At 36.2% G+C, this 26,466-nt stretch overlaps 1 protein-coding gene across 1 annotated transcript in view; it reads right to left on the reverse strand.

Annotated features, from left to right (window-relative positions):
• The window catches only part of APPL1 (adaptor protein, phosphotyrosine interaction, PH domain and leucine zipper containing 1), a 57,858-nt gene that overhangs the window by 20,186 nt on the left and 11,206 nt on the right, over window positions 1–26,466 (reverse strand). Inside the window, exons 6-20 of the mRNA XM_011998404.1 lie at window positions 25,275–25,316; window positions 24,460–24,518; window positions 21,146–21,292; window positions 19,885–19,967; window positions 18,990–19,148; window positions 17,792–17,980; window positions 15,347–15,389; window positions 13,981–14,037; window positions 10,400–10,494; window positions 10,021–10,203; window positions 8,357–8,409; window positions 7,442–7,616; window positions 7,308–7,344; window positions 6,603–6,749; window positions 26–76 (exon numbers count right to left, since the gene is read on the reverse strand). Of these exons, the coding sequence (XP_011853794.1) occupies window positions 26–76; window positions 6,603–6,749; window positions 7,308–7,344; window positions 7,442–7,616; window positions 8,357–8,409; window positions 10,021–10,203; window positions 10,400–10,494; window positions 13,981–14,037; window positions 15,347–15,389; window positions 17,792–17,980; window positions 18,990–19,148; window positions 19,885–19,967; window positions 21,146–21,292; window positions 24,460–24,518; window positions 25,275–25,316 (1,520 nt within the window). The remainder of the gene's footprint in view (window positions 1–25; window positions 77–6,602; window positions 6,750–7,307; window positions 7,345–7,441; window positions 7,617–8,356; window positions 8,410–10,020; window positions 10,204–10,399; window positions 10,495–13,980; window positions 14,038–15,346; window positions 15,390–17,791; window positions 17,981–18,989; window positions 19,149–19,884; window positions 19,968–21,145; window positions 21,293–24,459; window positions 24,519–25,274; window positions 25,317–26,466) is intronic.

The following is a 26,466-nucleotide window of genomic DNA, read 5'->3' on the forward strand; positions in this document are numbered from 1 at the left end:
GCCCAGCCACATCTTGGATTCTTACCAGTTCAGCATGCAAAGCTATCTGTTTTGCCAGTCCAACAGAATCACATATCTAAAAAGGGAAAAAGTATGAAAAATTCAGGCAGTTCTCACAACAAAGCAAAAATGTCAAGTATCCAAATAACTGATGTAACTAGTTTTATAATGAATCCTAATACATTGCTTCAAGCAAAAGCATATTTAAGAATGCTCAAGCCCCAAAACCAAGCCTTTGTATGTTTTCCTTGAAGTCTATAGGCTTCCACTGCTGACACTCACCTTCATATACCCCATTTCTTGTCATGTCAAATTCATTACTGTCATAGTAAGGCCTACAAGGAAGACGCACACAGCTGCTAATGCTATTCTAAGCTGAAGACATCTGAAAATGGCTGGTTTTGGGAATATATTCCATTCCCAGCATAAATTAGAGGCTAAAATATTGCACCAGCTATCAGTGGCAGGGAAAACATGAGTCTGTAGAGTCAGAAGGCCCAACCCATCAGCTTGGCTCTCTTCAGGGATGCTTTGCTCAAGCAGCACAGTCAGCCTACGCAAAATTTGGGAGTTTTTTCCAAAAATCTTAGAATTATATAAGAATTGTATTTACACAAAAAACTACAAAACACTGATGAAAGAGACTGAAGACACAAACAAAAAAACATCCCATGTTCATGGATCAGAATAATACAGCTAAAATAACCATATTGCCCAAAGCAATCTATAGGTTCAATACAAATAGCCAAAGCAATCTTAAACAAAAAGAACAAAGCTGCAGGCATCACATTACCTAACTTCAAAATATATTACAAGGCTACAGTAAGCAAAACAGCAGAGGATTGTTATAAAAATAAGACATATGACCAATGGAACAGAACGGAGAACCCAGGAACAAAGCCACATGTTTACAGCCAACTGATCTTCAACAAAGCTGACAAAGAACTTTCACTAGGGAAGGGATATCCTCTTCAATAAATGGTTCTGGCAAGATTGGAGAGCCACATGTAGAAGAATGAAACCAGACCCCTCCCTCTCACCATATACAAAAATCAACTCAAAATACACTAAAGACTTAAACATAAGACCCAACACTATAAAAATACTAGAAGAAATTATGAGGATCAGAGCAGAAAGAAATGAATCTGACATGAAGAAAACAATACAAAAGATCAACATAACAAAAAGTTGGTTTTTTTGAAAAGATAAACAAAACTGACATTTAGCCAGACGAAGAAAAAGAAGACTCAAGTAAATAAAATTGGAGATTAAAAAGGAGACACTACAATTGATACTGCATAAATTCAAAGGATCATTGGTGGCTACTATGAGCAACTACATGCTAATAAATTGGAAAATCGAGAAGAAATGGATAAATTCCTGGACAAATATAACCTAAAAACTGAACCACGAAGAAATCCAAAACCTGAACAGTCCAATAACAAGTAACAAGATCCAAACCATAATAAAAAGTCTCCTGATAATGAAAAGCCCAGGACCCGATGGCTTTACTGCTGAATTCTACCAAACATTTAAAGAAGAACTAATACCAATCTTACCCAAAATGTTACAAAAAATAGAGAAGGGAATTCTTCCAAACTCATTCTATAAGGCCAGTATTACCTGATACCAAAATCAGACAAAGACACATCAAAAAAAGAAAACTACATGCCAATATATCTCATGAATATTGACGCAAAAATCCTCAACAAAATACTAGCAAACCAAATGCAACAACACATTAAAAAGATCATTTATCATGACCAAGTGGGATTTATCCCAGGGATGTAAAGATAGTTCAACATATGCAAATCAATCAATATGCTACATCATATCAACAGAATAAAGGACAAAAACTATTTAATCAATTACTGCTGAAAATGCATTTGATAAAATTCAACATCCCTTCATGATTAAAAACCCTAAAAAAAACTTGGTATAGAAGGAATATAGCTCAACATAATAAAAGCCATATATGACAGACTCACAGCTAGTATCATACTGAATGGGGAAAAACCAAAAGCCTTTCCACCTTATAGATGGAAGATGAGTAATCAGACAAGAGAGAAAAAAGGCATCCAAATTGGAAAGGAAGAAGTCAAACTATCCTTGTTTGCAGATGATATGATGATCTTATACTTAGAAAAACTTAGACTCCACCAAAAAACTATTAGAACTGATGAATTCAGTAAAGCTTCAGAATACAAAATCAACATACTACATAGTAGCATTTCTATATGCCAACGGTGAACAATCTGCAAAAGAAATAAAGTAATCTCACTTACAACAGCCATAGATAAAATTAAATACCTAGGAGTTAACCCAAGAAGTGAAAGATCTCTATAATGAAAACTATAAGCTGGGCGCAGTGGCTCAGGCCGGTAATCCCAGCACTTTGGGAGGCCCAGGCAGGTGGATCACTTGAGGCCAGGAGTTTGAGACCAGCCTGGCCAATATGGTGAAACCCCTTCTCTACTAAAAATATTAGCCAGGCATGGTGGCACACACCTGTAATCCCAGCTACTTGGGAGGCTCAGGCATGAGAATTGCTTCAACCTGGAAGGCAGACGTTGCAGTGAGCCAAGATTATGCAACTGCACACTCCAGCCTGGGCAATAGAGTGAGACTCTGTCTCAAAAAAACAAAAAAAACAAAAAAACCAAAAAACTATAAAACCCTGATGAAAGAAACTGAAGAGGACACCAAAAATGGAAACATATTCCATGTTCATGGATTAGAAGAATCAATATTGTTAAAATGTCCATACTACCCAAAGCAATCTACGGATTCAATGCAATCCCTATCAAAAAACCAATGATGTTCTTCACAGAAATAGAAAAATATAATCTGAAAATGTATATGGAATCATAAAAGATTCAGAATAGCCAAAAGCTATTCTGAGCAAAAATAACAAAACTAGAGAAATCACATTACGTGACTTCAAATTACAATACTACAGAGCTGTAGTAACCAAAACGGCATGGTACTGGCAAAAGAAAAAAAAAAAAAAAAAAAGACACATAGAGCAATGCAACAGAATAGACAATCCAGAAACAAATCCATACAACTACAGTGAACTCATTTTTGACAAAGGTGCCAAGAATACACATTGGGGGAAAGACAGTCCCTTCAATAAAGACTGGATATCCATATGCAGAAGAATAAAACTAGACCCCTATCTCTCACCATATACAAAAATCTAATCAAAATGGATTAAAACCTTAAATCTAAGACCCCAAACTATGAAACTACTACACGAAAATATTGGGGAAACTCTCCAGGACATCAGTCTGGGCAAAAATTTCTTGAGTAATACCCCACAAGCACAGGCAACTAAAGCAAAAATGGACAAATGGGATCTCATCAAGTTAAAAAGCTTCTGCACTGCAAAGGAAACAATCAACAAAGTGAAGAAACAAGTCACAGAATGGGAGAAAATATTTGTAAACTACTCATCTGACAAGGGATTAATAACCAGAATATACAAAGAGCTCAAACAACTCTATAGGAAAAAACTTAATCTGATTTAAAACTGGACAAAAGATTTGAATAGACATTTTTCAAAAGAAGACGTACAAATGGCAAACAGGCACATGAAAAGGTCCTCAACATCACTGATCATCAGAGAAATGCAAATCAAAACTACAATGTATTATCTCACCCCAGTTAAAATGGCTTATTATAGCAAAAAGGCAGTAACAAATGCTGGGAAGCATGTGGAGAAAAGGGAACCCTTGTACACTGTTGGTGGGAATGTAAATTAGTATAACCACTATGGAGAAAACTCAGAGGTTCCTTAAAAAAGTAAAAATAGAGTTACCATATGATCCAGCAATCCCACTGCTGGGTATATACCTAAAAAAATAAAATCAATATATTGAAGGGACATCTGCACTCCCATGTTTGTTGCAGCTCTGTTCACAATAGCCACAATTTGGAAGCAACCTAAGTGTCCATCAACAGATGAATGGATAAAGAAAATGTACACATACACAATGGAGTACTATTCAGCCAGAAAAAAGGAATGAGATTCTGTCATTTGAATGGATGATATATGGATAAAGAAAATGTGGTACTTACATACAATGGAGTACTATTCAGCAATAAAAAAGAATGAGATTCTGTCATGTGCAACAAGATATATGGAACATGGAGGTCATTATGTTAAGCAAAACAAGCCAGGCACAGAAAGACAAATGTTGCATGTTTTCACTTATTTGTGGGATCTAAAAATCAAAACAATTGAACTCATGGAGTCAGAGAGTAGAAGGATGGTTACCAGAGGCTGAGAAGGGTAGTGTGGGGATGGGGGGTGGGAGGATGGTTAACGATAAAAAAAAAAAAAAAAAAAAGATAGAATGAATAAAACCTGGTATTTGATAGAACAGGAGGACTATGATCAATAATAACTGTACATTTAAAAATAACTAAAAGAGTATAATTGGATTGTTTCTAATACAAATGATAAATGCTTAAGGGAATGAATACTCAATTTTCCATGATGTGGTTATTATGCATTGCATGCACGTAGCAAAATATTTCATGTACTGCATAAATATATACACCTGGCTGGGCGAGGTGGCTCACATCTGTAATCCCAGCACTTTGGGAGGCTGAGGCAGGCAGATCACCTGAGGTCGGGAGTTTGAGACCAGCCTGACCAACATGGAAAAACCCTGTCTCTACTAAAAATACAAAATTAGCTGGGCGTGGTGGTACATGCCTATAGTCCCAGCTACTCAGGAAGCTGAAGCAGGAGAATCGCTTTAACCTGGGGGGTGCGGAGGTTGCAATGAGCCAAGATTGCACCATTGCACTCCAGCCCGGGCAACAGAGCAAGACTCCATCTTAAAAAAAAAAAAAAAAAAGTGCATACACACACACACACCCCTTGTACCCACAAAAATCAAAAAGAAAAAAAAAAGATCATCCTACTTTCACCATTTTAGCTCTTAGTCTCTTGAGAAACTTTGTTAGTATGATATTCTCAATAACTGTTCTATTAAAGGTTTTTTTTCCAGCTAGGCGTGGCAGCTCACGCCTGTAATCCCAGCACTTTGGGAGGCCGAGGCAGGTGGATCACTTGAGGTCAGGAGTTCAAGACCAGCCTGGCCAACATGGTGAAATCCTGTCTCTACTAAAAAAATTAGCTAGGCATGGTGGCAGACACCTGTAGTCCCAGCTACTCGGGAGGCTGAGGTAGGAGAATCACTTTGATCCGGGAGGTGGAGGTTGCAGTGAGCCAAGATTGTGCCACTGCACTCCAGCCTGGGCAACAGAGCGAGAGTTCATCTCAAAAATAAATAAATTAATAAAATAAAGGTTATTTTCCATAGGAAAAAAAATACTAGAAGAAAACGAAGGGAAAACTCTCCTGCACATTGGTCTCGGCAAAGATTTTATGCCTAAGACCTCAAAAGTATAGGCAATAAAAATAGACAACTAAACTAAAAAGTGTCTGCACAGCCAAAGAAATAATAGAGTAAAGAGACAACCTGTTGAATCGGAGAAATTATTTGCAAACTGTTCATCCAACTGGGGACTAATATCCAGAATATACAATGAACTCAACAGGGAAAAAAATAATCCCATTTAAAAGTATGCAGAGGATATGAATATGTACTTCTTAAAGGACATAAAAACAGGCAACAGGTATATGAAAATTGCTCAACATCACTATTCATTAGAGAAATCCAAATCAAAATGACAATGAGTCATTCTTACCCTAGTCAGAATGGCTGTAACTAAAAAGACAAAAAATAATAGATGTTGGTGAAATGCAGAAAAAAGGGGAACTCATACACTGTTGGTGGGAACATAAACTAGTACAACCACTATGGAAAACAGTATGGAGATCTCTCAAAAACTAAAAATAGAACTACCATTCGATCCAACAATCCCACCACTGGGTATCTACCCAAAATTAAAGAAATCTGTATCAAAAGGATACCTGCATTCACATGTTTACAGTAGCACTATTCACAATAGCAAAGATGTTAAATCAATCTAAATGTTCATTAACAGATAAATGAATAAAGAAAATGTGGTACATATACACAATGGAGTATTATTCAGCCATAAAAAGAATGAAATCATGTCATTTGCAGCAACATGGATGGAACTAGAGATCATTATCTTACGTGAAATAAGCCAGGAACAAAAAGACAAATATCACATGTTCTCACTTGTATGTGGGAGCCAAAAAATTGATCACATGGAGGCAGAGAGTGGAATGATAGATAAGAGACTTGGAAGGCTGAGTGATGAGGAAAGGGGAGGATGAAGAAAAGTGGATTAAAGGGTACAACCATAAATCACGATAGAAGGAATATATTTAATATCTGACAGCAGAGTAGGGTGACTATACTTAACAAAAATGTATTGTACTTGGGTGATGGACACCCTAAATACCCTGACTTGCTTACTGTACATTCTATACATGTAACAAAATTCACATGTACCTCATAAATTTGTATTAATTGTAAAGAATTCAATCAGTAATTACTAAGTAATTTAATTAGTAAGAATTTAATAATTATTAAATCTTAGTAAGAATCACTTAGTAAGTGGTTATGACAGAGATATTTCGCAAAGCCATGTACCTTTTCCCCCTCATTGTTTGACTCGAATATATAGCAGACTGATGACAGATTACTTTCACTTCTCCCACTTGATGTCCGAAGAACAAATCCAAAAAGGCGCTTATTTTCCTGGTGTGTAGCATACAAAACTACACAAGGTAATGGAAACTGCCACAGAAAACATCAGAAGCAAACATGAGATTTTACAAGTCATTACAGCAGCACTTGTGACAAACTCATAAGCTAAGTTCTAAAAATATAAATATTGTAATATATTAAAGCCAATTATTTTAACAGACTCGTAATGCAGAAACAAGTAATGTCATATTTGGTTTGAATTAACAAGCAGAAAAAGAGGTTGTTATTACATTTATTTTATTAGTCATTAACACATTTTACAAAGTCAAAAAGAACTGTTAAAAACTTACAAAAAGAATTGTGTTAATTCTTTTAAGTTACATAAAATGTTCAATGATAATTCTTTTAAGTTACATAAAATGTTCAATGATAACACAATGATAAGAATTGTGTTAATTATTTTAAGTTACATAAACTGTTCAATGATAACTTTTTGGAGATGGCCACAGACTTAACTATAACAGCCAAAGACCAATCATAGCTGATCCTATCACACTTGAATATACAGGATTAGGATTATTATCAAATTGTAAAATGTGTATATATACAAAGGGACCTAAAACAAAGCTTAAATCATGTGGAACTCACCGTGAGCCTTGTAACTTGTGTCTGTGGATCAATTAACCTAAAATAATAATTTAAAAATTGGAAAACAAATTTTAATTAGGCTGAAATCATGTAAATGTTTTTTCTACAGCTTTTTAAGGGAGGGTTTTACTTACTTTAAACAGTCACAAGTGACTAATAAATGCGATTCTGTCATCCGAAAGATGTTATGGATGGCCCGGGCAGCTAAGATTTGGCGCATAGTTTCATAAACAACATCTGGATGGTCATCTGATTTCACCTCCATTGAACCAAGGAATCGGACAATAAATAACTGATGAAGAATAGAATCTATAACAGAACAAGGTGTATTATATATTTTAAATGCCATATTTCTTTTCCAAAATAAAATACATTGCCTCCTTTTAGATTTTCCAGTGAAAAATTCAACAACTTAAGGGATACATTTCAAAATAACTCCTAACTACAGCATTCCAAGTTACAGGAAAATTAGGGTTTAAAATTCAAATAGCTAAAAGTAATGCTTCAACAATTGGTGGTTCTGAGGCCAGGCATGGTGGTTGACACCTGTAATCCTAGCACTTTGGGAGGCTGAGGCAGGAGGATCCCTTGAGCCCAGGAGTTCGAGACCAGCCTAGGCAACATAGGGAGACCCTGTCTCTTAACACACACACACACACACACACACACACACACACACACACACACCTGGTGGTTCTTACAGCATTTCTGTAAGTTTAGAATTAAAATGAATAGTTAGTGGTGGAAAAACAAAATTTATGCTCCAGTACCAGAAGTGAAACATCAGCTGTTAGGAAAAGCTTGAAAGGTATCTTAGGCACTGAGAATTTGACTATAAGGTCACAAGTGAGAGTCTATAGTTTTGTATGAATCACAACATCTTAAGTCAGATTAAGTTCTGTTGCTTCAAGTGTACTATAAGTAGAGGAAATTTTGAAGTAAAGATAACATGAAAACTGAGCTTAGCAGCAGAACAAATATAAACAATAAATTCTTCACAGTTTGCTGAGAAGCAGTTCTAAAATATGAATGCTGCACATCTGTGTTACCTTCAGTTTCAGATTTTATAATTCCCCCAGATTCTCCAAATGGATTTGTACGCCTAAAAAGTTCAGGAAAAAATATGAACAAATGATCAGTTACCATGAGCCACATAGAAGAATCTAATCATTAAAACCAGATTAACATTGTAAAAAGAAAACTCTAAAATGCCCCATCCTGTTAAGAAACACTATTGATCACTAAATTACTATGATGAAGGCCTCTGTTGTCACACATTAACTGATCAATGTTCATGCACTTTAGAAGACACAGATGAATTGGAAGTTTAGCCATACACAACAAAAAATCAACATAATAACAAACCATGTTGCAAAAGTTCTTGAATTTAAATAAACTAGCACAGAGGAACACTGATTTAACTGCAATCTTAGCTGCTTGAGAAAAATGCTAAGAATGTCCTGGAATTGTAAAAACTTCTTTTTAGGTTTTTACTTACTTCTGTAAGTATATGTTGCAAGTTAGCTATAATCTAGTTTAAACCTGTATTTCTCAAAGCACAAGTAACAATGCAAAAAGAAAAGTGAACTGGAGATGGAAGTTACCTTCTTCCTTAGTGTGCATGGCTTGTGGCACACCACAGTGAAGGAAGAAAAGTACAACTCAAAGTAGGTTTTGAAGGGCTGGGCATTGTGGCTCACACCTGTAATCTCAGCACTTTGGGAGGCCGAGGCAGGAGGACTGCTTGAGCCCTGGAGTTTGAGATCTGCTTGGGCAACACAGGAAGACCCCATCTCTACCAAAGAAATTTAAAAATTAGTTGGGTGTGGTGGTGCACGCCTGTGGTCCCAGGTATTCAGGAGGGTGAGGCAGGAGGATCCCTTCAGCCCAGGAGGTCAAAGCTGCAGTGAGCTATGATCATGCCACTGCACTCCAGCCTGGGCAACAGAGTGAGACCCCGTCTCAAAACAAAACAAAATAGGTTTTGGAAGCAGAGAGCTAAGTGGTTCTAAAAAAACACTGACATTAAGCTAACAGGAAATTAATATCTGTAGTATGTGTTCTATTACATCAAATGCTAAGTGTATTTCTGTGATGTGTAAATGACTTTTTGTGGGTCATAGCCATGTATATCCAAATTAATATATGATCAATTCACTAGGTGTCCATTCTACTTAATAAATGATTTGCCTTAAGTCATGTTTCCTTCAACCACAGCCAAGGAAAAATTTTAACTGCTTTGGTGAGAATATTCATTATATAAATAAAAGATGATTCATTAATAATTCATAATAGTGATAATGTTTTAGTAACTTCCTGAAGATTTCTTATTCTGGTATAAGATAATATTTTCTAATAAACCTATATCACGTGTATTATCCTCAAGAATTTTTAAAAAATTGTCATGACCTAAAGACAGGGCTATCAACTTTCTTCTGCAATTTTAAGAGCAAATATCCAAGAAGTAGACCTAATAAGCAATACAGAATTAAATATTTTGAAACTAAATTATCTTAACTCCTTAACTGAGGCAGAAGACATAGAGGAAAAACCTGCATGGTTCTTCCCTAACTATCAGTATGTTACGTAATTAAACAAAGAAAGTACAACATAGCTGATGTACATGATAAATAAGAGATGACTCTCAAATGTAGACAGCGGATTATAAGCCTTACAGACCACAGCACAATGTACCTGTGATGCTATCACCCACCTGCCTCCCTGGCCAAAGGCTTTTGCCTGGCCAGGCTGATCTTCACACACAGGAGAAATTATGTCAAACTGTATTGGGGTGTCTGGGGCAACAAGGGAATCTAGAGACAGGGCAGCCAAATTTGTAGACTCAGATCCTAAGGATCCTGAACTGCTGGTTCGAGCTGTCGGTGGCCGAGATTGTCTAAGCATAAAACAAGAAGGCATTGCATTTAATTTTCCCTTTTGGATATTAAATATTTAACAAACTATGAAAAAAGAAAACACAACATTATAAGTCAATGAGAAGTCTTATGTTTCAGTACAAACATAATCCCAGATCACAGATACTTTAAATAGCCCATATCCTTCTTTAAATAACTCACAGTGTGGTAACTTACCCTGCGGCTGGCCGCAGGCTCTCGTGCCTCTGCTGGAAAGATGGGGAAGGAGTGACAGCTTCCAGAGCTGACTGATTTACTCGTGCAGCAGTTTCCTATTTTAATTTTTTTTAAAAAGGACTAATATTAGTAAAGTAAGCAAACCAAAAGTTTGAATGTAACTCTGAATTGTTAGAATGCTTCTGGTTACACTTAAAATATAAATTAGAGCTACTAAAGTAGTTCTATATTCCCTCACCTTAATATTAGGGTACATAACTGATTTCCTCTTCCTATAACCTAGCAAAAAATCTGATTTTCTACTTATATGTAATTATTAGATATTGCTTTTTCTTTAATTTTTTAAAATTCCCTGCAAGTGTTGCACACTTTAAATTTTTAAAGAAAATATTGTTTTCTTTACATTTTTAACTACCAGATTTTTTTTATTAAAGTTTGTATTGCTAGCACACAGCCCAGTGCCTGGCACAATGGACAATCGATACATTTGTTGAATAAAGAAATTTAGAAGGAATAAGGAAATACTCACAAAATACGAGTATTTTATAACTATGCTGGTAAAGTTTTCACAATTTTCCAGAATATATTTATGCTCAGAAATATCTGTTTATTAATTTATAAAGTTGTCATATTTTCAGACCGAAAAATTGAAAATAAGAAAGCTTTTCATAAGAAATACTTTAGACTGTTTTATTTAAAATATTGACTGAATAAAAATGGTATTTAAATTAGAGATCTGTTTTAATCATGTACATATAGTTAACATTTCTGTATACTTAAAGAGTTAACATGGTAAATTTGTAGATTTTTTCACAATTTTTTAAATGGTCTTTTTTTGGGAGACAGGTTCTCTGCTGCCCAGGCTGGCGTGCAATGATTATGGCTCACTGCACCCTCAATCTCCTAGGCTTAAGCAGTCCTCCCCATCAGCCTCCTGAGTAGTTGGGACAACAGGCACTACTCCATAAACATGGTCTTTAAATTAGAAAAAATAATAACAAAACAATTTCTGTGTCTTATTGTTAGCAAAATCACCAATACAATGCTACAAACTGATCAAAATTTCTATTCTCACAGATAAAATAATTCTGGATAACCTAAGAAATACTAACTAAAAATTAGTTCTGACAATTGGTAGGAAAAGACTATATAAGTATTACAAACTATTCAAATCCAAACACTGTATTCCCTAGATGATAAAATAAATCATTTAATTTGTATTTTAATGGTATTTTTTGTTGCTCCCAAATAACCTTACAAAAAGGAAAAGCTAGATTGGCAGGAGATCAAATTACTAAAAGCAAAAGGTTTCTCTATAGTTAACACGGATTTTCCATAATTAAACTCATAATTATTATTATTATTTTTTTTTAGACAGAGTCTTGCTTTGTCACCCAGGCTGGAGTGCAGTGGCGTGATCTCAGCTCACTGCAAGCTCCACCTCCCGGGTTCACGCCATTCTCCTGCCTCAGCCTCCCGAGTAGCTGGGACTACAGGCGCTCACCATCACGCACGGCTAATTTTTTGCATTTTTAGTAGAGACGGGGTTTCACCGTGTTAGCCCGGATAGTCTCGATTTCCTGACCTCGTGATCCGCCCGCCTCGGCCTCCCAAAGTGCTGGGATTACAGGCGTGAGCCACCACGCCCGGCCTAAACTCATAATTTATTGTATTAGACATAATTATAATACATTATATGTTACAGTATAATTACTAGTATTTTGGAGGTCATGAGATTTTGTTTCTATGGTTCAAAACTTCCTCCTAGGCATTTCTTAGCTGGCACCTCAAATTCATTAAGAAAAAAACAGAACTCTTCTTTCCCAAATTCCTCTTCTCTTCTCTTGGGTTTAAAACCTGGAAGTCATCTTTACCTTATTCATCTCTTTCATCCTTCATATCAATCAAACTAGTCTAGCCCTCCCATCTAATCCACCATTACATCAACAGCAGATTACGATTTAGAAGAGTGAGAGCCTCCCAAAGAAATCAGCCCTCCCAGCCTCAGCTGAAATCATCAGCCAGGAGTTGCCTGGACTCTCTCTCACAGCACAGACAGGCCCACCAACAGTGGCAGAGGTCAGACAGCTCCTGTCCTAGAGTCAAGTCCTTTTCCAACTATACTGCGGTACCCACTTGACTCCTTCAAGGATTCTCTGTACCCCTGTGTTCTACCTGTATGTTTGGACTGCACCTATGGCTGTATCTACACTTCAGGGTTCATCTGGTTTGATATCCTTACTACACAAAGTATAATTTGCAAAACTGGGAATTCACGCTGTATCACCCCAGACATACTGAATCATATTATGCATTTTAACAAGACCCCTAAGTGACTTGTATGCACATTTCAGTTTTGTATTCTCTATGAAGAACCTTTAACTTGGCTGGGCATGGTGGCTCATGCCTGTAATCCCAGCACTTTGGGAGGCCAAGGCAGGTAGATCACCTGAAGTTGGAAGTTGGAGACCAGCCTGGCCAACATGACAAAACGCTGTCTCTATTAAAAATACAAAAATTGGCCGGGCATGGTGGTGCAGGCCTGCAGTCCCAGCTACTCAAAAGGCTGAGGCAGGAGAATCGCTTGAACCTGGGAGGCGGAGGCTGCAGTGAGCTGAGATAGTGCCACTGCACTCCAGTCTGGGTGACATAGCAGGACTCTGTCTCCAAAAAAAAAAAAAAAAAAATCTTTAATTATACTACAGTTTCATAAATTTGCCATTTCTGCATTTGTACTTATTCTCTTATCTGCACTGTGTCTTCTTTTCCTCAAAACACAAACAAATCCTACCCAACTCAAGTTTCCACCATTTCCACAGAGTTTTCTCTAAAGTCCACACTGATCTTAATATTCTCAAAACTATTCTCAAAACTTAAGCCTTTAGTCATCACCATATGCTTTCAATTACATCCTGTTTTATCTGAAATGTTACTTAAAGTTTTAGTTTTGTCTCTCCATACAGATAGGCTCCTAGAGGGCAGAGGCCATGGCTCAATTTTCTTCTGTATTTCCTTTCTTCATGGTGCTCAACACAGAGTTAAATAGTCAACACCCAATAAATATTTGTTGGTTGACTGAGCTGAGTATCTTTTGAAATAATTTATTGTTCTAGGAAGACCATTCATTACATATATGGCACATTAAAGCTACTCATTCAGGCCAGGCGCAGTGGCTCACACCTATAATCCCAGCACTTTGGGAGGCCAAGATGGCCAGATCACCTGAGGACAGGAGTTTGAGACCAGCCTGGCCAACATGACCAAATCCTGTCTCTACTAAAAATACAAAAATTAGCTGGGTGTGGTAGCACACACCTGTAATCTCAGCTACTGGGGAGGCTGAGGCAGGAGAATCATTTGAACCCGGGAGGTGGAGACTGCAGTGAACAAAGATCAGGCCACTGCACTCCAGTCTGGGCAACAGGGCGAGACTCTGTCTCCAAAAAAAAAAAAAAAAACTACCCATTCAAGGCCAAATTAAAAAATTACAGAACTTGAAAAATTATGAATTAATAAAAACATGTAAGCCACAAAATTACTCAATTTTGTTAGATCTGGGTAACATAAAATAAAAATATTACCTCTGGATTTTCACTTAAGTATATTTGTTTAGATATGTTGTTTATTGTACAGATCCACTGCAAGAGGAAAAAATAGAAAAATATAATTAATAATTTTTTTCTACAAAGCTTCTCTTGTAAAGGCAAATGTTCAATACTCAACTGCAACAGATGTTTCATTAGAAGTAATCCATTTATCTTCCTTATAAGAAAACATTTCATAAAGAGGGTGCGTATAAATATATATAAAAGAACATTCAACATTTTCATTATTTAAATATATGAAAACATTCAGTAGATTTATATAAGAATCTCAAGTTTAATTCACATAAGAAAATAAAAAATACAGCAATCATGTTAAATTATGTTTAATAATCTATATTTATCTTTTTATATCACTGCCCCTCCTAATCCCCACCAAACAAGACGGTGTGAACTCAGGTATCATAAACACAAATGCAAAAAAAACTTAAAAGACAAATATATTCTTGGCGAACATATTTTACATGCCTCCCTTCTGTCAAGTTTATAAATAATTAGCATAGAAAACAATCTCCACTCTACATCTTCTGCTTCACTCTCAAGGATTGAAGTGCCTGATGAGCCTCACTAATCTAAACAAATATTTTATTTGGTAAATTATGCAGAGAACAGAGACATTTGTGTGTATTCCTCAGAGACCGAAAGCAAGTTTTAATATTACTCTTTTCCATAAGAAGTAAATACAGGTAGATCTCTATAGCATTTCCAACTTTTATCTTTTACCAACACAATTATAATGCCAAATTAAAAGGCGAAAAATCAAGCTAAGATATATTTTCATGGAAGAATGTTTCTCAAGATAAAGGTTTGAAGCATCAATTATTGCTAATACCTTACCTTCCATATCTGATATAGTAGGAGTAAAAATGGAGTCAAAAATAAAAGGCTCATGAGGAAGAACAGAGACTCCCAAATTTTTGTTTTTCTATCTTTCATTTCTCCAAGATTTTCAGCTTTAGTTGTTTCCTTGCCATGTCACATCTGCTGCCACTAGGTTCCTAGTGCAGCAAATAGTGTCTCAAAGGATTGGTGAGAGAAGACAGTAAATTAAACTGTCACCTCATGATACTAACAGCCTGCCAGACAGCAACAGTCACAAGGTCATTTCTCAATCTGAGTCTTTAAAATAGCAGAGATGATCTCTAAGGTCCCTCCCTCTACAAAATTCTGTGAGAAACAAGAATATTGCTCAAGGACAATAGACCTTTACCAAAAAAAGAAAAAGAAAGATTTTTAATTAACTAGGATTTTCCAAAATTTCTACAATAAACATATTAATATATGTTTTGTCATCAGAGAAATATTTTTAAATGTCAATGAAGAAATGAACTAAGTAAAATCTTACCTCTTCATGATCTTTTTTACTCTCTGCTTGCAAAATTGAAGATCTGGAAAAGAGACATTTGAGCCTCAACTGTTTAAAAAAGTTATTTTCAACATAATCTGAGAGAACTTTTTAATCTTTAAAGGTAAAGGCATGTATAAAAACCAATCGGTATTAAAAGAACAAAAACAAAACACAACCAACAGTATCTTAGGAAAAGGAGACCACCAGAGGTATCAGGATGCAGACTTTAACAACTCTGACTTTGGCTACCTATCCCAAGATGTACCAAAAAGGAAACAGGTGCTGATCCTTAGAAGACAGACCATGACAAAGTTACATTTCAGTGAAGGCAATACATTTCAACTTATCATATATATTTCCTATATATTATGAACTTATCATATATATTTCAAATATGCATCAATCATCCTAATAGCAAAAACTTTACTTCATTATTTCTCCTTTAATATTAAATCAAATATTTCAATGTTAATCATTAACATATCATTAATTCACTTTTCTATAGATATAATATTAGAGTTAGAGAAAATAATAATTTTTACTAATTTTGCATCACACCAGGAATATGAAATGGGAAATCAGGTAAGCATTAAACAAAAAGTAAGTACTTATAGTAAGTAACATGTTAACAAGTTGGTAATTTTGATAAATGAATACAGTGATTCCCAATATCTAGTGGGATAAATCCACACAATATTGGCATTCATTGTATGTTTGTAGAAGGAATGTGAAATTAAACAACCATTTTGATAAAGGATAGTGAGCTATAATATCTTTTTTTTTTTTTTTTGAGACAAAGTCTCACTCTGTTGCCCAGGTTGGAAGGCAGTGGCGCGATCTCGGCTCACTGCAACCTCTGCCTCCTGGGTTCAAGCAATTCTCCCTGCGTCAGTCTCCCAACTAGATAGGATTACAGGCACCTGCCACAATGCCCAGCTAATTTTTGTATTTTTAGTAGAGACTGGGTTTCACCATATTGGCCAGGTTGGTCTCAAACTCCTGACCTCAAGTGATCCACCCACCTTGGCCTCCCAAAGAGCTGGGATTACAGGCGTGAGCCACCAAGCCTGGCCTATAGTATCTTTTTTTCAGGGGTAAAGGTCAAATTTATTTATTTTTATAATATCTTAATGTGCATAAATACAGGGGAAAAAAATGACTTTCAGGGAACCCAGAGGCTGCTCCTGATTATTAAATTAAGAAAGTTCAAAGGTTAAAAGCAGTATTTTAATTGAGTGGGGGAAAAATGGCAGATAGTCTAAACATCTATCATTAGGAAAATGTTTAAATTATAATGTATGTCCTTAAATAGATTATAGAATAGCCATTATAACATGTTTTTAATAGGTGGCTGCAAATCCAAATTACAGTATTTCTTCAACTATTTTAAAAATGTACTTAGGTTAAAAATTGGAAGGCAGTGGACAAAAAAGTTAATTGTTGCTTTCGATTAATAAGACAGTAGAATTTTTTCATACTCCTTTTTAAACTTTCCATGCTTTTTGAAAATTTCTTTTAAATGCTACTTTAAAGATTCTCATTTAATGCAAAAGTAATAGAAGCTTGGGCGTGGTGGCCCAGGCCTATAATCCTAGCACTTTGGGAGGCTAGCGCAGGAAGACCACTTAGGTCCAGGAGTTTGAGACCAGCCTGGGCAACATGATGAGACATCTCTACAAAAAAAAATTTTCTTTAATTGCCAGACATGGTGGCATGCACCTGTGATCCTAGCAACTTGGGATCCTGAGGTGGGAGGATCCCTTGAGCCCAGGAGGTTGAGGCTACAGTGAGCCATGTTCACACCACTGCAGTCCAGCCAGGGAGACATAGTAAGACCCCACCTCAAAAAAAGGTAATAGAAATTTTTTTAAATGGTATTATAAACATTAATGGAAAAATAATCTGATCAGAAATATTTGATTAACATTTTAAAATAACACTGTTGTTAGCACCTACTGTATGTCAGTCACATTACATATGTTAGAATTTCTGTTCCTCACAACAATTTACGAAGTAGGGATTACAACCCCCCCACTCACATTTTACATGAACAAAAATGGAGCTGAGAGGGGTTACAGACATTACTCTGCTGTCTGAGACCATAGAGTAAGTAATGGATCCAGAATTTGAACTTTCTGACTCCAGGTTTAGGACTCTTTTCATGAACTTGTTCTGTATTCCCCGATGCTACACAGGATTTTCAGTTCCAGTTCCCTAACATGAAATCACAGGTCTTTACTATATGACATTGTCAAAATATCAACAAACCATTTAACCAAGTCAGAAACAAAAATTCAATATATTTCTACAAGATTAAAAAGCAATTTATCTTAATACATATGAACCTAAAATGTCCATAAAATTTCTAAACAAAAAGGAATTATCCCACATTTCAGAAGTTTAAAATATTATAGATAATTAGTAGTAGGAAAAAATACTAACTTTTTTCCATCGAAAGAGGTGATCTGAAAACAATATCGTCTGTCTTCACAGTCCACAGCCATCACTGAACAGTTGTCTATGTCCATGGCCAGGCCTCCTGCTACATCCCCACGGGCCTGACTCATTAAATTTCCACCCTGCGTGAAGTAAAACTGTCTGTCCCAGGTAGATGACACCAAGCCTGTTTTACTAAATGAAGAAAGCACATTCACTCTTTAATAACAACATACCTGAATCTCATCATCAGCTAGACACAAGATAAAGCATGTTACAAAGAACTGGCTTCCGAAAAGGCACCAAGATGCCAAGAAAATAAATATAAATATGCTTTCAGTCTCTAAAATAAATTCATGTATGTTGACTCACTTTTGTGAATGTGTATACAGTTTCCAAAACAAGGCTGGAAATTATCAAACTGTGGCTGTTATAATAACGATCCATAAAATACAGGTTATAGTTCAACTTCCAAGGGAGTAAATTCAAAACAATAGAATTTATTTTATTTCTAGGGTTAACCTGCTTCATCCTATCGTCAGGTGAAAACTAACATTTGACTTGGTGCTATAATTACAAATATATTAAAGTATGATAAATGATATTTCACAGCATTCTCATGTGATGATACCATATGTGAATATTTACTTAAACTCAAATTAGTTTCAGTTCATTTTTTTTTTGAGACAAGTCTCACTCTGTCCCCTAGGCTAGAGTGCAGTGGCGCGATCTCGGGTCACCGCAACCTCTGCCTCCCAGGTTCAAGTGATTCTTGTGCCTCAGCCTCCTGAGTAGCTGGGATTACAGGCATAAGCCACCATGCTCGGCTAATTTTTGTATTTTTAGTAGAGGTGGGGCTCCACCATGTTGGCCAGGCTGGTCTCGAACTCCTGACCTCAGGTGATCCGCCTGCCTTGGTCTCCCCCAAAGTGCTGGGATCACAGGTGTGAGCCACCACGCCCAGCCTTGGTTTCACTTCTTTTATCATTCTACATTATTCAATAAATAGCTAGGTAGGATTTTACTTCTGAAAAGTATTTACGTACCTCATCTGTCAAAAAGTTCACATAATACTAACACCTCTAAAAAGTTTCAACCTTTAATAAAAATCAAAACAATATGACAGACATCAATTATTTATTATATTCATTTGGTATTGTCTTACATGATATACAATATACAAAAATAACAATAGTTTTCTTACTTCCTAGCATTAAGGTATCCAGCCTTTCGGGTTAAATTTCGATTAACAGGAAATTTGGTGGGGTCTGGGTCAGGCACATATAAGGGATCACTGGCTACTTCCAAATCCTCTATTGTCTGTTGCATGGTCTCTATATCACTGTCCATTTCCCTGCGAACACTGATACAGAACAGATTATTTACTATAAATCACAATCAATGTAGAACTCCTTACTAATCATGTTTACCTGCATATTTGTTTTAGATATGTTTTCTTAAAGAGAGGAAATGTGGCATGCGTGGTTAAAACAACACAAATACATTTTAAAACAGGTTTACAGTTTATTTGAAACTTAGATATTCTGGAAACAATACTAAATTCAAAAAATGAATGAAGCCCCACTGAATCCCTGATTTTGGCGTAATTTTCAAACTGCGCCTTTAAAACAGAGGTCCTGTGCCTTTAAAACAACAATCACTTTCATCTCTCTCCATACCGTGGACAGACCACATATACTGCTCAGCATTTTGAACCTGATGAGAACTGCTTTCTCTCTGTCTTTAAGCTTTCATGGCGTGGAAACAATATTTAGTAATCTCCCATTAAACTCCCACAATTTGAAGTTTAAAGATAATTTCACTTATGGGGAATTACTATTATGTGTCTGTTATATTCAGACATAAAACTGAGTTTAGAATCAAATTATCACCATTAAGAAATTCGAAGTTCACAATCTATGGAAAAAAGAGGTAAAAAAAAAAACAAGAAGTAACCATGAACCACATAAGAAACTCTCATGGCAGGGAAAATATTCACTCAGGAAATTAAATGATAAATATCTTTACATTGTATCACTGAGCTGTTAAGCTATCATTCACATTATTTCATTTTCAATTTTAAGGAAAAAAATACTTACTTCTGAACGCTTGTTCCAATATTAGCTAAAAATTCTTCCAGTTGTTCATTAAGATTTTCAGAACCCATCTTAAAGAAACTTATCTGGAGAGCAGGGAGTCGGGGGAATTGAACAATACAAAAATACATTAAGCAATACTTAAAGTAAATCATATAAACAATCTCTAAGATACATGGTTAGGTAAAAAACAAAGGAATATTCCCATTTGTGTAAAAATACACTGTAGTTTGTGATTTCTACTGCACATGGAGCCATTAAGGAAGTTAGACTTAAATTCCACTACATATCCTTTTATATTTTTTGAATTGGAACAAGTAATACATATGTATGGTTAACAATCTTTTAAAATTGGCAAATAAATTTTAAAGTATTTCCAACAAATTATATAAAGTATTTCATGTTTACTACAAAGATAAGTTTTCTATCTGAGGAATAATCAGTAAAGTACTCTTTTACTTAAATAGATTCAATTTTTTGGTTTTTTTTGAGACAGGGTCTCGCTTTGTCATCCAGACTGCACAGTAACACCTCATTGCAGCCTCAGCCTCCTAGGCTTGAGGGATCCTTCCATCTCAGCCTCCTAAGTTGCTGGGACCACGGAGGCATGCTACCAAGCCCAACTAATTTTTTCAATTTTTGTAGAGATGGGGGTCTCCCTACATTGCTAAGGCTAGTCTTAAACTCCTGGACTCAAGTGATTCTCCTACCTCAGCCCTACCAAAGTGCTTGATTATAGGCATGAGGCACCGCACCTGGCCTCAATTTTCTTTAAACTCTTAATTTTTAGGAGACTGACACTTTGTCTTATACTACCCAAAACAAATTTCTAGCCCCCTTCCTGATGTACCTTGGGGCACGCTGGAGTTCATCTATTATTTTTAACTCAGGAAGTATGCAAGGAGTATGGGATAAACTCAAACCTGTTCATTCTCTTTCAGATCTATTATGAAGCAAGTGTTTAGTTGAAGCTCCAGCAATAGGTGTAACTCTGAAATTCATTTAGCTTTCTGTTCTCAGTCCCCAGCTACGGTGAACAAGTGGTTTCATTTACCCTAAAATATTTGAAATCTTCATTTGCAAGAAAAACCATTCTTCCTAATTTCCTTAAAATAATAGTCTGATGACATTTTTTAAAATTACTTCCACAGACATGAACAAGGATGTTGAAAATAGTTTATAAATCTTTATACTTAATGTAAATATCAAGCTTAATATAAAGCTTTTAGGACAGTTATAATCCAAAATACAGTACAGTATTTACCTGAGCTTGCATGTACCCAAGTAGAGGTTCTAACAATGCTATTTTCTTCTTGTACTGAAGAGTATTTAATGCACAAAAATAATGCATCATGGTCTGGTGTTGTTTCTTTCTGGACGTGTACACATCTTCTGTTACTTCATACTTCACCTTTGAATGAAAAGATTTAAATAATTAAGTAAATAATCTGTTATTATTTACTTAATTTTGTATTATCTTTACTAGGAGCTGTGGAGAAGAGTCTACCCGAGGAAAAGGTGTATCACAAGCAATTGAGCATTGATGTTCCTGTTTCTGATCTTTTAGAAATCCTTCAACATACTGGTTAAGCGAATTTTCCTGTTTAACTTCCAACCACATAATTTACAAAATGCACATTGAGGCCAGGCATGGTGGCTCATGCCTGTAATCCCAGCACTTTGGGAGGCCGAGGCAGGAAGATCACTTGAGGCCAGGAGTTTAAGAGCAGCCTGGTCAACATGGTAAAACCCTGTCTCTACTAAAAATGGAAAAAAATTAGCTGGGCGCGGTGGTACATGCCTGTAATTCCAGCTACTAGGGAGGCTGAGGCATGAGAATAGCTTCACCCTGGGAGGTGGAGGTTGCAGTGAGCCAAGATCACACAACTGTACTCCAGCCTGGGCGACAGAGACTGTCTCAAAAAAAAAAAAAAAAAAAGGCATATTGAAAACAGAATTCTGTACATAACTAAGAATGGTACAGTAACTAAACTAAGCATGGCAGAGAAAGCTTACCACATGGAGGAAGGGCAGACAATTGTTTGTTATTAGTTTAGCCATTAGTCTTTGACTTTGATCAGTTCATAGCATACCAGTCTCCCCTCCTGGTTCTCTCCCTATCAGTCTTCCTCTCTTATACTTGCTTGTCTTCCCTCACCCATACTTGAAATATGTGTGCTCCCTAGAGTTCTTTTATTCAGACAACATATATTTATTGAATACCTATTATGTAATAGGCATTATGTTCTTCTGTCTTCCTCCTTTCCTTAGAATCCTCAAGTCCCAAGAATATTCTAATATTCCAATATATCAATGACTCACAAATTTTATCTCTTCCCTCTCACTCTCCCAAGTGACAGAGGAAACGCATCTCCAGCTGGGTTCTTTATGTGTGTTTATGTGCTACAAATGTACAAAACTGAAAATAGTTTTGTACACAAAACCTGTTCTTCTACTTTGTTTCTTAGCTCTCTTAATTACTACAGGATCCATCCAGATATCCAAGAAATCTAGGACTCATTTTTTATTCCTCCTATTACCACAAGACTTGTCAACTCATACTTAAGAAATATCTCTCAAAAGTACTCCTTCCTCTCCACTTTCAGTAACAACCTTAGCTGAGACCTTCATTATATCTTTGCAAACTATTCCAATTCCTTTCATTGGATTCCCTCTAGTCTTGTCCTCTTCACATTTTCATTAGTATGTTTGTTCTATAACACAACTGCATGATGTTATTCACCTACTTAGAATCCTTTGGCGGTTGTCCACTCCGTCTAACACAAATTTCAAGGTCATTAATATAGTAATCTGGTACCAACATACTTCTTACTCTTTCTGCCATATCTCCAAACATTTCCTTTACTGTCACAGAGTACTTCTAACCTTTACACTCTCCCAACTCCACCATGTGCCTCTGAAAGGCTGTTTTTCTTTCAGGAAAGCAATCTCCAATTCCAAACTAGTGTTATCCACTTATCTTCAATGTAAATGTCACCTTTTAAAAGTGTAACCTTTGCTGGCCGGGTGCAGTGGCTCACGCCTGTAATCCCAGCACTTTGGGAGGCTGAGGCGGGCGGATCACCTGAGGTCAGGAGTTTGAGACCAGCCTGGCCAACACGGTGAACACCCACCTCTACTAAAAATACAAAAATTAGCTGAGCATGGTGGCTCACACCTATAATTCCAGTTACTGGGGAGGCTGAGGCAGGAGAATCACCTGAACCCAGGAGGTGGAGGTTGCAGTGAGCCGAGACAGCGCCACTGCACTCCTGCCTGGGAGTCAGAATGAGGCCCTGTCTCAAAAAAAAAAGTGTAACCTTTCCCAATTCACCAATCAAAGCTAACTGCTCCCCTCTCTGTGCTCTCTCCGCATTTTATTAAAACCCCTATTATTGTATTTAACTAATAACAGAGTTAATCCATGCCTTCTTGTCATCCTTGTACTCTGGTTCCTAGTCAACTTGCATGCCTTCACACAGGTAGCCTTCAATAAATGTGGAGTATCCAGTCTTTGAGGGCAGGAGTGAAGCCTATTCCCATTGTTCCCCCAAGGTACCCAACAGACTGTGTGACATATATTAGGTACTCAATGAATTTTTAAATAAAATGAAGTTGGTGAAAAAGTGTTTTTTAAAATACTTTGAACAGCCAGAAGTAATGTAAAATATATCAAATTTTATACCTAGAGCCTTTGACTACTTCTCTAAGGCCAAGTGACTATTAGAGATCTCAAAATGTATACATTTTATCAATACACCATTAAGTAGTAGTCTGCAGCGAAAATTAGAAAACGAAAAGGAAATCATGCTTCATACTAAACTTTGTGTGAGAAACATTTCCTTTGTCACAGTAGCTGTTGCACAGTAAATTGTACCCAACTATGGATTCCCACAAGCAGTCACTGCGTTTCCAACAGCAGCTGCAGCCAAGGCTACAGACACCAACACCCAGGCACAGAGATCACCTCAGTCACAAGCATCTAGAAAGACCTACACATCAAGCCTTGGACTAGGTGCTGGAGAAAGACATGATCTTAAGGCACGCCCAGAAGAACTTGTTAATACTCTGTTCTCTGATCTTTACTTGAATGCATTTCTCCTCAAATACAGTGTAATATTTCTGTATTTCACTCCTTGAACAAATATCAAAAGATATATATTTCTGTAAATAAGGAGGGCCTCATAACAGAATTTCATTTTGTGTGTGACAATTCTACTTCTTGACCACTCTATCTCAGAAGACATTTTTGAACACACATATATATTCAAACAGAACCAATGCCATGTCATCGAAATATAAAGCAAGAAGAGGCAATGTTATATACTGGGCATTAGTTACATTTCCAGAATAGTTATGTTTACTTATAACATCAAATTTTGGCCGAAGAAAATATTTTGTTTAAAGAGATCAATGATTATCAGAAAGGTTTCGAACAGCTAGAAGGAAAGAAAAAACTAAGGGTAATATAACAAAACATACAAAGTAACTGCTGGCTCTATTTTGATAGAGGAAAAACTAGACCACCTAATGAATAGTTGTTAACCATGACACTGAAGGAATAAATATGTATCACACCTTGTCATTTTCTCTTTTTTTGGATAATCGGCTATATCTGTTAATTGCAGCATCATGATCTGGAAAAAAGAAACGAGTGTTAACAATACAACAGTACTTTTCAAAACTTACAAATGCTTTCAATGGTCTTCACATGTGCATCTTTCCACAAACGTACTAAAGCAAGAATTTCCTACCACATGATCACTGAACTCAAATTTTCCCCACAGCCAAATTTCCCCTAAATTATGTGTCTACTTCTCAAACTGGTTTTTAAAAAATTAATTCCAGGAAACTAATGCAGTAAAGCTTTTTAAAGTATTTTGTAGTACAAAAATAGCAAACGCAGCTTAGACACAGTGGCACATGCCAATAGTCCCAGCTAATCAGGAGGATGGGGCAGCACGATCACTACAGTATGCTATGATTGTGGCTTCAATAGCCACTGCACTCCAACCTGGGCAACACAGCAAGACCCCATATCTTAAAATATACACACACATATACATACACACACACACACATATACACATATATATATCTCTAACACTCATTAATGAAAAATTGGGATATATAAAAGAACAAGAAAGGTAAAATACTATAACATCTCTTTAAGCATTATGAAGATAGTAACCTATAAGACTTAATTTCCTTAAGATTTAAATTACACTGTATAACCAGTGTAATTTAAGAAGCAATACTGATTTAAGTAATGTTCACTTATTTTTAATTGGGTTCTTTTTTTTTTCAATTATTACAAAGAATCTAGCCACAGATATGCACTGATAAACAAATACATCACTGCAAGAAATAAGTATGCAAATTATAGGGCTTACCGTTACTTGCAATCTGAAATACTTCCTTTAACGTTAGTATTTCTGAAAAAGTTCAAGAATAATTTAAGTTTGGCATATTTATGAAATACATTTGTTGGAAAATAATAACTGCTACTTAAACTATAATTAAAACTCCAAATAATATTTCATACTTCAACATTCAGGGTGAAAAAGCTATTCTGTGTTTCAGCTAGTCTATGAAACATTTACTATCATTAGCAACAGTTACACCACCAGAAAATCTACTTGCTACAAATTAGTGATATGACAGAAAAACAAATTTAAACACCCACTGTAAATGGTAAGATATGCAAATATTCTGATTTAGTGCCAGAATCATGCATTTTTGGTATATGAATCTAAACATTCAAATGCTAAACGAGAAACAAAACATCTTATTAAGAAGATTATGCCATTCAGTCCCCTTACACTGAAGAAAAGAGATCTTGTTCTAGACCTTAGAAATGACCATTCTTGAGGATCACAACCACAATCAGTAACTCCATCTTTAAAATACATTAGAGATGTATTGGTGACTGAGTAAAGGTGGCACAGGTTGCTGTCCAGAAATGGTGGTAGGTATAGAATAGTATGATAATATGCATTTGTCTGTATTCCATGTATAATTTAAATACTTTACCATTACTGATACATTAGTTCAATATTTTTAATCTCTCTACATATTTTGGAAGTAAGTCTGTATGGCTGAGATTACAAGTTATGGGAAAGCAGAACCAATTCTATAAAACTCTCATTGTATCACCTAGTAATCCTAAGTGGGTAAAAATAAAACCCACAAACAACCAGGTTGCAGACTGTCAAATGTGCCAGTACCCCTACCTCTTGCCACTTCGGCCCATACACACACCTCTATACCCTGTGCCACTATCCTAACTCAGGCCTTGGTCACATCTCACTGGACACCCACAACTTCCCAGTCTAGTCTCCTACATAACAAGGCTACTCTATTCCATCCTCCAAAGGAATTGTGTCTCTCCTTAAAGACCCCCATCGACTTCTCCTTTGCTCATAAACTGAAGTCTAGCCTCTTAGCGTGACCTACTCCCATCTCCTCTGTTTCTGGATTCATCTCCTGCCTCACTCTAACACATCCAGCATTGCAGCCACACTGAGTTTCTTGCTACTGTCAAATAGGCTGTGTGTTTCTAAAAGCCATATTTTGTGCACTCTA

This window comes from Mandrillus leucophaeus, unplaced genomic scaffold (genome assembly GCF_000951045.1).
Source record: "Mandrillus leucophaeus isolate KB7577 unplaced genomic scaffold, Mleu.le_1.0 Scaffold57, whole genome shotgun sequence".
In the NCBI taxonomy this organism is placed as follows: domain Eukaryota; kingdom Metazoa; phylum Chordata; class Mammalia; order Primates; family Cercopithecidae; genus Mandrillus; species Mandrillus leucophaeus.